The sequence below is a fragment of the Dasypus novemcinctus genome, chromosome 6 (assembly GCF_030445035.2).
Source record: "Dasypus novemcinctus isolate mDasNov1 chromosome 6, mDasNov1.1.hap2, whole genome shotgun sequence".
NCBI classification, from domain to species: Eukaryota; Metazoa; Chordata; class Mammalia; order Cingulata; family Dasypodidae; genus Dasypus; species Dasypus novemcinctus.
In genome coordinates this window covers 15,273,451-15,287,646 of record NC_080678.1, presented here as the reverse complement: position 1 = coordinate 15,287,646, position 14,196 = coordinate 15,273,451, and the positions used below count along the sequence as shown (strand labels likewise).

Here is a 14,196-nt window from a genome sequence, read left to right as displayed (position 1 = left end):
ACATTTCCTCTTTCCCTGAAAGTCTTCTTAGCTGCGTGCTAAGAATCAGTATTCATCTTTGTCCAGCTGCTGGGTGTCCAGGGCACCAGTCAGGACAATGGGCCAAACTGAAAGCACCAATTAAGCCTGTATTCTCTTGCTACAACAGTGCAAGCAAGAGGAAATAGAGAAAGGTGCCAACTGCCCAGAGTTCCACTTCTCCCCATGGAATGGCCCTGGTGAAGGTAGATGACATGCCAATAGAGTTGACTCAGTGCCAAAAGCCCCACACCAAAGGCTTCTGCCTGTTGATGGACTCACGGGACTTGGGAAGAAGGAGGCATGGGTGGGGGTTTAAGAGTAGAAGTGTATTAAGTGAAAGTAGGAAAAAGTGCCCTGACAACCAATATTCCCAAGGTAGAAGCCTTCAAATGGAGGCCCCGGGGCTAGGAACGCAGATGTGTATGAGTAGGGCAGGCTTGGGAGGATGAGGTGGTTGTGCCCTTGGCTACAACTCTCTTCAGAGAGTTGCAATACATTGGCTGTGCACCCAGTCTGGTTGGAGAGGCAAGTTTCCCTCCTCAAGGCCTACCAGGCAAAGCCTTGCAATTGTCCATGGCTGAGCCTGAAGGATCACATGTAGGATAAGGGCCTGGAGCAAACTCCGCAGTCTTGCTGATTCAGCCTTTTGTTCAAATTGCAAGGCCAAGTGATGGTTGTGGGTCATGTCGGCCACCACTGTGCAGGCACAGGGCTAATGACCTGTGGTGGGAACAGTGAGTAGGATCTGCCTGGACTTTACCTGGTGCTGACTTTTCACAAGGAGCAGCTTTGGGGATGAGGATGGAAAATGCTTCAGCCTTTATGGCAGGGAGCAAGCACTGACTGAGTGTCTGACCTGCCCAGTTTCTTCAACCTTTGCTTCCTTTTGTGGTACCTTCTGTGCAATGCATCTGACTTGACCTTCTGTTTTTCACAGCTGCCCAGACCCAGTTCACGACTACACCAGGTGAGTTCCCCTGTCCCTTTACTCAACTGCTCCAATCGGTATCTGGGGTAGAGATGTGTGAAGGTTTTTCATCTCTCCAGTACCTCCCCTGATAATGCAAGAGTTCGTAGTGGTACCAGTTGAGTCCACAACAGGATGATCCTTTGTCTGGCACAGTGGCTAAAGATCTTCTGGCTCCCTGGCATGGGTAGCTGAACTGCCCACCTGGAGCTTTTGGTGTAGAAAGAGGCTTGGCTCTTGGGTCATTTCTGCTTGAGGGCACCACCTTGACCAAGAGTTATGTGTAAGGCGAGAACAGACATTTTTTCACGTCATATACCCCACGTGAAGTCTAAGTGGTGCTTTTAACAAGACTAATCTGTAATTGCTCTTTGTGGGTTGCATACCTAACTGTTCATGACTAGCTCTCCAGAAAAGGCCAACACGTGGACTTTCTCAGACCCCACTGTCCCTAGTCCCCAGTCACAGGTCACTGGACCAATATTGTTTCCACACTTGTGTCCTTTCTAATCCCATTTTGTTTTTCTCTCCAGATTGGCGGACTACAACAATTCCTTTCAATGGTAAGCTCATCTGGTTCCTGCCAAAACTTCCGGGTTTGGCACTCTAGTCTGCAGACTAGAAATTCCTGGTGAAATTCCTGGGATGTGTGAATCTCGGTTGTTCCCCGTCGCATCAAATGTGGCAGGTTCCCATTACTTACCAGTTCAAATTGTATTGGAGAAGGGGCTATTTCTGTCCATGTGCTTTGGTTTACAAGTGAGAAGCACCTAACTGAAACTCTCCTAAGCTAGAAGGGAATTAATTGTTTCACATGTTTAGGAAGTTTGGACAGAGACCTGGGGTTAGATGCAGCTGGATCCAGAGCTTTTTCTTACCACCATGTTATTAGGTGTGTGTGCGTCACTGTCAGCTTGCTTTCTGCACAAGGTGGGTAGAGCCAGCAGCTGTCTGCCCAATTCTATGTCCCGCCAGGAGAAAGGGTCACTCTGCCCTGGTATCTCTGCCGACAAGTCCGTGGAGGTCTCTGTTCCTCCTGCTTGCCCGTAGGTGGTTAATCCCAAACCCGCTGTGGGGGCTGATGGCCATCCTGGGTCGTATGCTCACTTACACCTCCCCAGGTGCCAGTAGCAGGCCCTGGACAACTGTAAGAAGCTACATTTGCAAAGTCAGTGGCAGTTACTTCTGCCCACTGTCCATGTCTCTGATATTCAGCAGTCCATGGTTTGTTCAGACTCTGTGAAGCACTGGGCTTGAAAGTGACACGAGAGAATGCTCAATAGAGGAAGAGCCTCCTGAGCAAGTCTCGGGCCTCTGGGGTGGGGTTGCTGTGAGCCGGGGAGTCCCTCCAAGCTGGAGTTTCTAATGAACTAAGTTCTAGGGGTGTTTCTTGTTGGGGGACTGGGAACCTGTCCTTGAAGTGACCCTGCTGCAGGTGCTGAGGGTGAACTCCAGGGTCACTGTGGGTCCGGGTGATGGTTGTTCTCCTCCCACCATCTCAAGACCTGGCTCACCTAATGAATTGCTGGGTGTGGGGGTGAAACTCAGTCAGGGGCCATGCCTAGTTGAGCTCCAAACCAAGGGTTCTATAAAACAACCCTTGAAGGACAGCATGGTGATGAGCAGGCTCTATTTATCTCTCGTGGTGATGGGGAACATTAGTGTGAGACCCAGGAGTCAGGGCCCACTTTGACTGCAGGACCTCTTCCATCAGTAGACATGGGGAAAGAGTGAATTTTCATGTCTCCCCTCTAGGGACTGATTCCAGGTTGGCCCTGCGGCTGGTGAATGGAGGGGACCGGTGTCAGGGCCGCGTGGAGGTCCTGTACCGAGGCTCCTGGGGCACCGTGTGTGACGACAGCTGGGACATCAATGATGCCAACGTGGTGTGCAGGCAGCTGGGCTGTGGCTGGGCCAACTCAGCCCCAGGCAGCGCCCGGTTTGGTCAGGGCTCAGGACAGATCGTCCTGGACGATGTGCGCTGTTCGGGCAATGAGTCCTACCTGTGGAACTGCTCTCACAATGGCTGGCTCTCGCACAACTGTGGACATGGGGAAGATGCAGGAGTCATCTGTTCAGGTGGGTCACCAAGACTCCTTCTCTGGAGGAGGGGTCTGCTGTGGTATAGAGGCCGTCTTGTTTTCTGATCCCCTCATTCAAAGCTTTTCCTGCATTTCCTCTTTCCCTGAAAGTCTTCTTAGCTGCGTGCTAAGAATCAGTATTCATCTTTGTCCAGCTGCCGGGTGTCCAGGGCATCAGTCAGGACAATGGGCCAAACTGAAAGCACCAATTAAGCCTGTATTCTCTTGCTACAACAGTGCAAGCAAGAGGAAATAGAGAAAGGTGCCAACTGCCCAGAGTTCCACTTCTCCCCATGGAATGGCCCTGGTGAAGGTCAGATGACATGCCAATAGAGTTGACTCAGTGCCAAAGAGCCCCACACCAAAGGCTTCTGCCTGTTGATGGACTCACGGGACTTGGGAAGAAGGAGGCATGGGTGGGGGTTTAAGAGTAGAAGTGTATTAAGTGAAAGTAGGAAAAAGTGCCCTGACAACCAATATTCCCAAGGTAGAAGCCTTCAAATGGAGGCCCCGGGGCTAGGAACGCAGATGTGTATGAGTAGGGCAGGCTTGGGAGGATGAGGTGGTTGTGCCCTTGGCTACAACTCTCTTCAGAGAGTTGCAATACATTGGCTGTGCACCCAGTCTGGTTGGAGAGGCAAGTTTCCCTCCTCAAGGCCTACCAGGCAAAGCCTTGCAATTGTCCATGGCTGAGCCTGAAGGATCACATGTAGGATAAGGGCCTGGAGCAAACTCCGCAGTCTTGCTGATTCAGCCTTTTGTTCAAATTGCAAGGCCAAGTGATGGTTGTGGGTCATGTCGGCCACCACTGTGCAGGCACAGGGCTAATGACCTGTGGTGGGAACAGTGAGTAGGATCTGCCTGGACTTTACCTGGTGCTGACTTTTCACAAGGAGCAGCTTTGGGGATGAGGATGGAAAATGCTTCAGCCTTTATGGCAGGGAGCAAGCACTGACTGAGTGTCTGACCTGCCCAGTTTCTTCAACCTTTGCTTCCTTTTGTGGTACCTTCTGTGCAATGCATCTGACTTGACCTTCTGTTTTTCACAGCTGCCCAGACCCAGTTCACGACTACACCAGGTGAGTTCCCCTGTCCCTTTACTCAACTGCTCCAATCGGTATCTGGGGTAGAGATGTGTGAAGGTTTTTCATCTCTCCAGTACCTCCCCTGATAATGCAAGAGTTCGTAGTGGTACCAGTTGAGTCCACAACAGGATGATCCTTTGTCTGGCACAGTGGCCAAAGATCTTCTGGCTCCCTGGCATGGGTAGCTGAACTGCCCACCTGGAGCTTTTGGTGTAGAAAGAGGCTTGGCTCTTGGGTCATTTCTGCTTGAGGGCACCACCTTGACCAAGAGTTATGTGTAAGGCGAGAACAGACATTTTTTTACGTCATCTACCTCAGGTGAAGTCTAAGTGGTGCTTTTAACAAGACTAATCTGTCAGGAGATAATTGTAATTGCTCTTTGTGGATTGCATACCTTACCGCTCATGGCTAGCTCTCCAGAAAAGGCCAACACGTGGACTTTTTCAGATCCCACTGTCCCTAGTCCCCAGTCACAGGTCACTGGACCAATATTGTTTCCACACTTGTGTCCTTTCTAATCCCATTTTGTTTTTCTCTCCAGATTGGCGGACTACAACAATTCCTTTCAATGGTAAGCTCATCTGGTTCCTGCCAAAGCTTCTGGGTTTGGCACTCTAGTCTGCAGACTAGAAATTCCTGGTGAAATTCCTGGGATGTGTGAATCTCAGTTGTTCACCATTGCATCAAATGTGGTGGGTTCTCATTACTTACCAGCTCAAATTGTATTGGAGAAGGGGCTATTTCTGTCCATGTGCTTTGGTTTACAAGTGAGAAGCCCCTAACTGAAACTCTTCTAAGCTAGAAGGAATTCATTGGTTCACGTGTTTAGGAAGTTTAGACAGAGACCGGGTGTTAGGTGCAGCTGGATCCAGAGCTTTTTCTTACTGCCACGTTATTAGGTGTGTGTGCTTCACTGTCAGCTTGCTTTCTGCACAAGGTGGGTAGAGGCAGCAGCTGTCTGCCCAATTCTATGTCCCGCCAGGAGAAAGGGTCACTCTGCCCTGGTATCTCTGCCGACAAGTCCGTGGAGGTCTTGTTCCTCCTGCTTGCCCATAGTTGGTTATTCCCAAACCCGCTGTGGGGGCTGATGGCCATCCTGGGTCATATGCTCACTTATACCTCCCCAGGGGAGACTCCCCAGGGGAGGATGTGAGTGCTAGGGCCTTCTTGAACTTCATGGAATATGTATATTTTGTAATATGATAGAAGGCTTCTGTTATAATGCAAAGCATGGCAGGAGATTCCAGACACACAGAGAGCAGGTCATAGCTGGAGCTTTGTTTCTTCTGATATTCTCTTCTAGTTGCTGCTTTCCACCCCTTCCTGCCCCACCCCCACCCATGTACAGAATCTTGTCTTTCCTGACTTCTCAGGTCCATGATGACTCTCTGCTCTGTGACCATGGGTCACGGTCTGAGCTGAAAGTGGACTGTACGCAGAGGAACTCTGAGGCCCTCCAGATGTCCTTGAAGCTTAGTTTCCTTGGAGACTGTGGGAGCCACAGCTCCTCCTCGCTTCAGCCCTGTAATAAAATCTGGATCCTGTGCTCACTGAGTCAGGATTGGAATATTTGGCTGAGTATTTGCTACTCCTCTGCCCCTTTATTGTCTGCTATCCTCCACTCCTCTGGAAGAACATTGCCAAGCATTGATTTGGAGACCAAACTCAGCACCAGCAGAACCACAGGGAGAGAAACCCAAAGCAGTGGCTGAATACATAGTCCTTTGGCCACTCCCAGTCCAGGGTTCCAGGGTACACAGGTCTGCTCACAGGTTCATGGGGCCTTGGGGACAACCATGTGTCTATCACTCAGAGAAGCACAAAACCTTTTTTTTTTTAATCAGAAAACAAATTCCAAATCAGATCACTGGATGGGACTGATTGGATTAGCTTGTCTAGGGGCCTCTCTAAGCGATGTCTTGCCTGGGGCCAGAGGTACCAGACCTCCATCATGACTTAGCTCAGCTCACAGGCTCCAGGGGCAGTTTCCAGGTGGGGAGTGAGGGACTCTGATGCCTGCGCAAGGCGGCCACCAACGATTCGTCTTCTTTTGTGCCAGTACCAGGCCCGGGACAACTGTAAGAAGCTACATTTGCAAAGTCAGTGGCAGTTACTTCTGCCCACTGTCCATGTCCCTGTGATATTCAGCAGTCCATGGTTTGTTCCGACTCCATGAAGCGCTGGGCTTGAAAGTGACACGAGAGAATGCTCAATAGAGGAAGAGCCTCCTGAGCAAGCCTCGGGCCTCTGGGGTGGGGTTGCTGTGAGCCGGGGAGTCCCTCCAAGCTGGAGTTTCTAATGAACTAAGTTCTAGGGATGTTTCTTGTTGGGGGACTGGGAACCTGTCCTTGAAGTGACCCTGCTACAGGTGCTCAGGGTGAACTCCAGGGTCACTGTGGGTCCGGGGTGATGGTTGTTCTCCTCCCACCATCTGAAGACCTGGCTCATCTAATGAATTGCTGGGTGTGGGGGTGAAACTCAGTCAGGGGCCATGCCTACTTGAGCTCCAAACCAAGGGTTCTATAAAACAACCCCTGAAGGACAGCATGGTGATGAGCAGGCTCTATTTATCTCCCTCGGTGATGGGAAACATTGGTGTGAGACCCAGAATTCCTGGCCCACTGGAAGGAACCGGAATCTCACTCTGACTGCAGGATCTCTTCCATCAGTAGACACGGGGAAAGAGTGAATTTTCGTGTCTCCCCTCTAGGGACTGATTCCAGGTTGGCCCTGCGGCTGGTGAATGGAGGGGACCGGTGTCAGGGCCGCGTGGAGGTCCTGTACCGAGGCTCCTGGGGCACCGTGTGTGACGACAGCTGGGACATCAGTGATGCCAACGTGGTGTGCAGGCAGCTGGGCTGTGGCTGGGCCAAGTCAGCTCCAGGCAACGCCCAGTTTGGTCAGGGCTCAGGACAGATCATCCTGGATGATGTGCGCTGCTCGGGCAATGAGTCCTACCTGTGGAACTGCTCCCACAATGGCTGGCTCTCGCACAACTGTGGACATAGTGAAGATGCTGGAGTCATCTGCTCAGGTGGGCCCTTGAATTTGCCTCTATTGAGTGTGTGGTGTTCTCCAAGAGAGGGCTCCAAAGCCCTGGAATCTGTTACCCTGAGCATCCCTGGATGTTGAGAGTTTCCATTGTTATTCTAAGGGGAAATGCCAGGATTCCATACCTCTTTAATTTTATTGGTGGGCCACCATATCTTCATCACTTAGGCCGTTAGAGAACCTAAGAGTTTAACTTACTTTAAAATGGCAAGAATGAATTTCCTTAGCACTCTTCTTGGCCAATCTAATCCCTGAATCTAATATTCTGTTCTTCTGGGCAACCCACAGAAAGCAAGTCAATGTGATATGGAGGGTTGAGGCCCTCAGCTTTTCCCTTTTTGAGGATATTGAATGACTTGTCCCAACACTTGTCCTAGATGCAGAGACAGTGACTCATTTTGCCTTCTCCTTTGCAGGTACACAAGTAAACTCTTCAACCCCAGGTGAGTCTGCGTCACCTCTACTTAGCTCTAATCCACTCTGGAATTCCACCTTCTCATGCTTTCAGGAGGAGGAGTAAGGCAGGCTCCTCCTGGGACTGATTTCTCTTGAGGACCCTGGAGTTTCTTAAGGTCACCCACTGAGTTCTCCATTCAGTAGCCCTCAGATCTAGCCCAGCCTCTGAGAGCCTCTCTGGCTTCCTGCCACCTCCTGGGATCGGCTCATTTGGAGTTGCTGCCAGTGGAAGGAGTTTTTGGTACTGCCATTAATTCAGATAACTGTTCAAATCATCCTGTGGAGAATCGTGATCTTCCTTGTAGAAACATGGCCAAATAATATTTCTACGAGTGCTTATCTAGTAAAGAATTCCTTCACTTTGAACGTAAAATCCGTAGAGTGTTCTCTGTGCCACAATGAACATATCCTATGGCAAGCATTTTGAGAACTGCTACATACTCTAGACCTTTTTGGCCACTCACAATGAGCACCGGAATGCTCAAGGCTCTGAGACGTCCTGCAGCACGGCAGTGATTTAATTTTTTCTATCAAACTAATAACCATGGAATTTAAACAATTATTTAAAAAATCCTTCAAAAAGGTTTGTTGTTCTTTCTAGGTTGGTGGTACTCATCAATTACTACAATTAGACCTAAGCATCATGTTTATTCACCTGTCGTGTAGAGCAGAGGTTTTTTGCCCCCAGGCTTGGCTGTCCAAGCCTGCTCTCACATAGTCTACACCTAGCTTGCACACTAGCAACCTGCACCCACCTTTTACACTCACAACCTGCGCATCTCCCGCCTATCCTCATCCTGCCTACACAGAGCCTGCATAGTGCAGCCTTCACACCTTCCCTGCCAGTTAGGTGACTTTTGTTTTAACCAAAGAGTTCCACTTCTTCTTCTTTTGAATAAATAAGGTAAGCGATTCTTTAAAAACATTATTTCATGAAGTTTTTTTATGAATGTGTTTATACTTTTTAAATTTATTTTTTATTGGAGAAGTTGTAGGTTTACAGGAAAATCATGCAGAAAATACAGCATTGCTATATACCATCCTCATACATGCAATTTTCCCTATTAGTAACACTGCTTTAGGTTGGTAACTGTTACCATTGGTGAAGCAATCTTATTATCATTATACTATTAACTGGAATCCATAGTTTTCATTGGGGTTCACTGTATTGTACAGTCCTATGTGTTTTTTTTCCATATGAAATTAAAATATTTTTATTCTAGTAATATGTATCAACTTAAAGTTCCACTTCCTCATCATTTAAATAAATAAGTGATTCTTAAAAGAATAGACTTAAAGACTTTTCCTCCCTGGACAATCTGCAAAGCTTTTGGAAGAAGAAGGGGTACAAACAATAAATGGATAATTTCACAAATTATCATGCTTTTACATGTAATTTCCCCCTTTATGATACAGATTTGTTTCAACAGGTTTCTAATGCTCTTAAGAAACAACATGGCTACTTTCCCATGTCATTAAATAATCTGTCATCATCATTTTAAATGGCTCATTGTATTCCATTGTACAGATATACCATGAATTATTTAACTAATCCTCAGTTGCTGGACATTTAAGTTTTTACACTTAAAACATCATGTATATTAATAAATTTTTATAAATAAATCTTTGCATACCTCATCAATTTTTTCATTAGGACAGAAATAGATTTACTGGACCAAAGTTAAAAGAGTGCCTGGTACATAGAATGTACTTAATGTTAACTTTTATTAAGTACTATACGGTGATTGCTGTGTATATGGTCAAATTGCCATTAGGAATAGTTTTAAAATTATAGAATGATAAAAAAGACAAAGTGATTTCCTCCCTCTGGTAGCTCACAGTCTATCAGGAGGACAAACACTAAATATGTGATACAGAATTAATAATATAATTACAATTGTGACAAGTGCTGCAAAGGGAAAGTTCAGTGTCAAAGACAGCATATTGCCAGAGAAGTTACTTGATCAGAGAGTTACAGGGGAAACCTTTAATGGATGTGACACTTCCTGCAAGAGAGGAAGGCTCACTTACTGAAGAGACTGCTATCTGGAATGTTTAAGGAACTCTTAAAAGTCAATAATAAAAAGGCAACCAATTGGAAAATGGGCAAAGGATCTCAATAAACTAATGCCCAATAAGCACATGAAAAGATGCCCAACATCATTAGCCATCAGGGAAATGGAAATCAAAACCGAAATGAGATACCATTTTCCACCCACTAGGATGGTTATAATAAAAAAGACCTATTGTAAAACAAGTTGGCCAGGATGTGCTGCTCATCCATTACCTTTAGGAATGTAAAATGGTGCAGCCTCTTTATAAGACAGCCTGGCAGTTCCTCAAAATGTTGAATATAGAGTTACCATATGACCCAGCAATTCCACTCCCAGCTATATGCCAAGAGAATTAAAAACCTATACCCAGGGAGCGGATGTGGCTCAAGTGGTTAAGACCTGCCTCCCACATGGGGGTGCCTGGGTTTGTTCCCAGTGGCTCCTGAAAAAACAAAAAGCAAAACAACAAGGAAAACAAATGAAAAAAAACCAACTCAGAGAAGCTGATGTGGATCAGTGGTTGAGTGCCAGCTTCCCACATATAAGGTCCTGGGTTCAATTGCCAGTACCTCAAAAAAACCAAACCAAACCACAAAACAAAACCAAAAGAACCTATGCCCATACAAAACTTTCATGGGATTGTTCATAACATCATTACTTATAATAGCCCAGAAGTGGAGGCAATCCAAAATGTCCATCAACTGATGAATGGATGAACAGAATGTGGTTTATCCAAAAAGTGAAATATTATTTGGCAATGAAAAGGAATGAAGTGCTGATACATGCTACAACATGGGTGAATCTTGAAAATATTATGCTAAGTTAAAAGAAGCCAGACACAAAAGATATATATTGTGCAATTCCATTTCTACGAAATGTTAGAATTGGCAAATCCATAGAGATAGTCGCTTAGTAGTTGCCTACTGCCTGGTGAAAGTTGGAGGGAAATGGGCGGTGACTGCTGAAAGGTGTGAGGTTTCTTTTTGGGGTGATGAAAATGTTCTAAAATTGATTTTGGTGTGGTTGCTTAATTCTGTGAATATATCAAAAAACATTGAATTGTACACTTCAGATAATTAAAAAGAGAGAGTTATGAATTAAAAAAAGAAAATGTTAGTTTATATCAACACTGAATGGGTAAATGTTCTTAAATGGTTTATTAGAGTAAAGCAACCAACAAAAAATTTGAAGACTTAATATTTCTCCCTCTCTGATAAATAATAATGCTAATATTGTTGAGTATTTATTATGTGCCAGAAGCTGTTCACATGTAATGTCTCATTTAATACCCACAGGAATTTGATGAGGCAGATGCTATTTTTATCCCCATTTTTCAGATGAAGAAACTGAGGCAGGGAGGTTAAGCCACTTACTTGAGATCAAGTAGCTGATAAAGGCAGGGTCAATGTGCAAACCCAGGACTTCCCTTGGCAGATCCCATTCTTGGCCCCGTTTCTTGACAAGGGGCAGAATCCTGAGCTCCCAGGAGATGCTGGGGAAGAAGTTACATTAGGGATATGCACCTGCCCTCAGCCAGGCCTCATTCCCAGGTCCCTCTCAGTGGCTGATTGAACTGTGACAGCAGTCAACATTGCTTGCTTGGCATTCTTGCCACAGGTGATGCACGCACGCCCTGAGCCCACAGTCCCCTGCTGCTAGAGAATCACTCTCCTAGGCCTGATGGGGGAAGGACTCTGCAGTCTGGAAGCTTAGAACCAGGCCTGAGAGATGGGACTTGTTTGCAGGAAAATTAAATCATGCTATAAAGTGCGGTGGGTGCATCCCCAAGGACTTCTTCCCCGAAGAAGGTCTCTTGTCCTAACCCACTGATGGTTGCCCTAAAAATCCTCACGATGTGATATGATGCCCCTCTGTCTTTCCCTTATAGGACCCTCTCCAAACTGTAGTCAATTCTTATTCAATGCCAGTGGGACATTTTCCAGCCCATCCTACCCGGGATTATACCCCAACAATGCTAATTGTGTCTGGGAAATAGAAGTGAATTTTAGTTCTCGGATAAACCTGGGCTTCAGTGACCTGAGGTAAGTAGCTCCTAGGCCACCTGATGGGGGGGTGAGTCCTATACAGCAGGTGTAGCCATTGTCTGGGCCTGGGAGCTTTTCACAAGATTGGAAGTTGCTCTGAACCCTTCCATGAAGCATCAGGCAATACTGGGAAGTCTTGGATTTGATCAAAATGAAGTGCTAGAGGAAAGATGTAGATGCTACAGTGACACTCTTAAGCTCCAAACTATAGAATATAGGAGTAATAGGAATTTCAACCTTGACATGATAGATTAATATCATACATTTTTCTACACAGGTTGGAGAGGCATGGAAATTGCATTTATGATTATGTTGAAATCTTTGATGGATCATTGAATAGCAGTGCTTTGCTGGGGAAAATTTGTAGTAATACCACACAAATATTCACATCTTCGTACAACCGAATGACTGTTCGCTTTCGAAGTGATGGCAGTGTCCAAAACACTGGCTTTTCTGCTTGGTATAATACCTTTCCCAGGGGTAAGTGCAAACCAGACCTGACTGGTGAGACTCGGTGGGGGTATACAGCCCTCTCCTCGTCTGTATCGTGGTACCCCCATGAAAACAACGAAGGGCCCAAGCATGCATTGCCCATGCTCCTTAGCTAACAGCTAACTGGTAAGCCTCAGAGGAGGATGGCAGTGAGCTGTAGACCCTTGCCTTGGGCTTCCTACCACCTCCCTGGAGGAACTTGTTGTAGCTTAATCTTGCTGGGCCAATACCTCTCCATCTGGAGGGTGAGGGTGTCTGAGCTCTGTGATGTCTGCAGCTTTATCATGGAGAGGTCTTGTGTCTCCGCCCTGATGTAATACCTTTCCAGAGGTAGCTTTGGGGATTGGGTAAGGCCCATGCATTATTTGGTCTGAGATTCGTGGTCATCACCTTCTATGGCTTGTGTCTTTCAGATGTCAGGTTGAGATTGGTCAATTCAAGCTATCCCTACAGCAGATGTGCTGGGCGTGTGGAAATCTACCATGGAGGAGTCTGGGGGACAGTTTGCGATGACTCTTGGGGCATTCAAGATGCCCAGGTAGTCTGCAGACAGTTGGAGTGTGGAAACGCAGTGTCAGCCCCGGGCAATGCCTACTTTGGCGCTGGCTCTGGCCCCATCACGCTGGATGATGTGGAGTGCTCAGGGATGGAATCCACCCTCTGGCAGTGCCGGAACAGAGGCTGGTTCTCCAATAACTGTAACCATCATGAAGACGCTAGTGTCATTTGCACAGGTGTGGCATGATTTCACGGAAGTCTCACATCATCTCCCACTTGATAGCAAACAAAAACTTAGGGCTAGTGGCTGATGGCATCTGTGGCTGAGGCCTGGAGGTGGGCGTGGGCAGGAGCTTGTCAGCTTGCTCCCTTGGCCTGCCTGCTCAAGAAGCCCGTGGAGAGGTCAAGTTTCTGTTCTCTGGGGACCATCGTGCTAGACACACAGTTGCTGTTCTAGCAGTATGTGTTCTTACTCTCTGATCTTGCTCAGTCACCTTGAGCAGTAATTTAACCTCTCTACATTTGTGTCTTCGTTTATGAAGTGGGGACAGTAACCAGAGCACTTTATTCTAATGTCAGTTGGGAGGATTCGGTGGGTAATGTGTGCAAACCCTTAGAACGATTTGGGGCAAGTAGAAAGTGATGAACAAATGTGGGCTGTTCTCATCTTGGCTGGGATGCTGGTGACCCCCAAATAATGATGGAGGTGGGGGCGGGCAGTTGGGAAAACCCACTTAGGTTCTCTCACATCAGCAATATTCATTGGCCCAATGGGCTGCTCTCACTAATGGGGGCCAGCTGGGGAGCCCCCTGGGTGAGTCCCTGCTCTCATCCAGGCCGTCTTCCCAGCCACTCTTCTCTAACCCATGCTTTCCTTCTATCTCTTTTTAGAACCCTACACAACAACAACGAGTAAGTACCCTAATTTCCATCAGACTTCCATGCCCTTCCCCTCTCTCTGCTGCTGTCCCTAGACTGTTCCAGGAACGCCGCACCCTTCATGGCATGTTGTATCCCCAGCAGATGTTGTCCCAGTCCAAGTAGGACTGAGTCCCTCTCCAGGCAGCTGGGATGGGTCATCCCTCTTTGGCCTTCAGTGGCCGGGCCAGCCCAAGGATGGGGTCTCCGGTCATCACTGAGAAGAGGCCTGCCACCACGTGGGCACTACCTGTCCTTGTGGGCACTAGACTCCTGAGCAGCGTGGGCTGGTTGGGGCCCAATTCTTGGCCGAGCCCTGTGAGTGGCAGCCACGGCCCCTGACCGCCTGCTCCTGAGCTGCTCCTGACCCTCTTCAGAGCATTCTCAGCACATGCCTAGCTCCTTGCCACTTTTCTTCTCCACACACCCCTCCACGTCCTCATCGCCTCCTGGCTTCCTGCAGCAGCTATAAGCCCCCCCCTCTATTCTCCGCGTCGCAGCCTGTGTTATCCTCATGGAATGCGGGGC

At 47.5% G+C, this 14,196-nt stretch overlaps 1 protein-coding gene across 8 annotated transcripts in view; it reads left to right on the top strand.

The window, feature by feature from the left end:
• Positions 1-14,196, top strand: part of DMBT1 (deleted in malignant brain tumors 1) — a 74,362-nt gene that overhangs the window by 43,793 nt on the left and 16,373 nt on the right. For all 8 annotated transcript variants that reach the window (XM_058298224.2, XM_058298220.2, XM_058298221.2 and 5 more), the window contains 11 exons: positions 959-988; positions 1,522-1,551; positions 2,744-3,067; positions 4,119-4,148; positions 4,696-4,725; positions 6,865-7,188; positions 7,622-7,648; positions 11,604-11,757; positions 12,038-12,240; positions 12,666-12,986; positions 13,642-13,662. In XM_058298224.2, the coding sequence (XP_058154207.1) occupies positions 959-988; positions 1,522-1,551; positions 2,744-3,067; positions 4,119-4,148; positions 4,696-4,725; positions 6,865-7,188; positions 7,622-7,648; positions 11,604-11,757; positions 12,038-12,240; positions 12,666-12,986; positions 13,642-13,662 (1,494 nt within the window). The remainder of the gene's footprint in view (positions 1-958; positions 989-1,521; positions 1,552-2,743; positions 3,068-4,118; positions 4,149-4,695; positions 4,726-6,864; positions 7,189-7,621; positions 7,649-11,603; positions 11,758-12,037; positions 12,241-12,665; positions 12,987-13,641; positions 13,663-14,196) is intronic.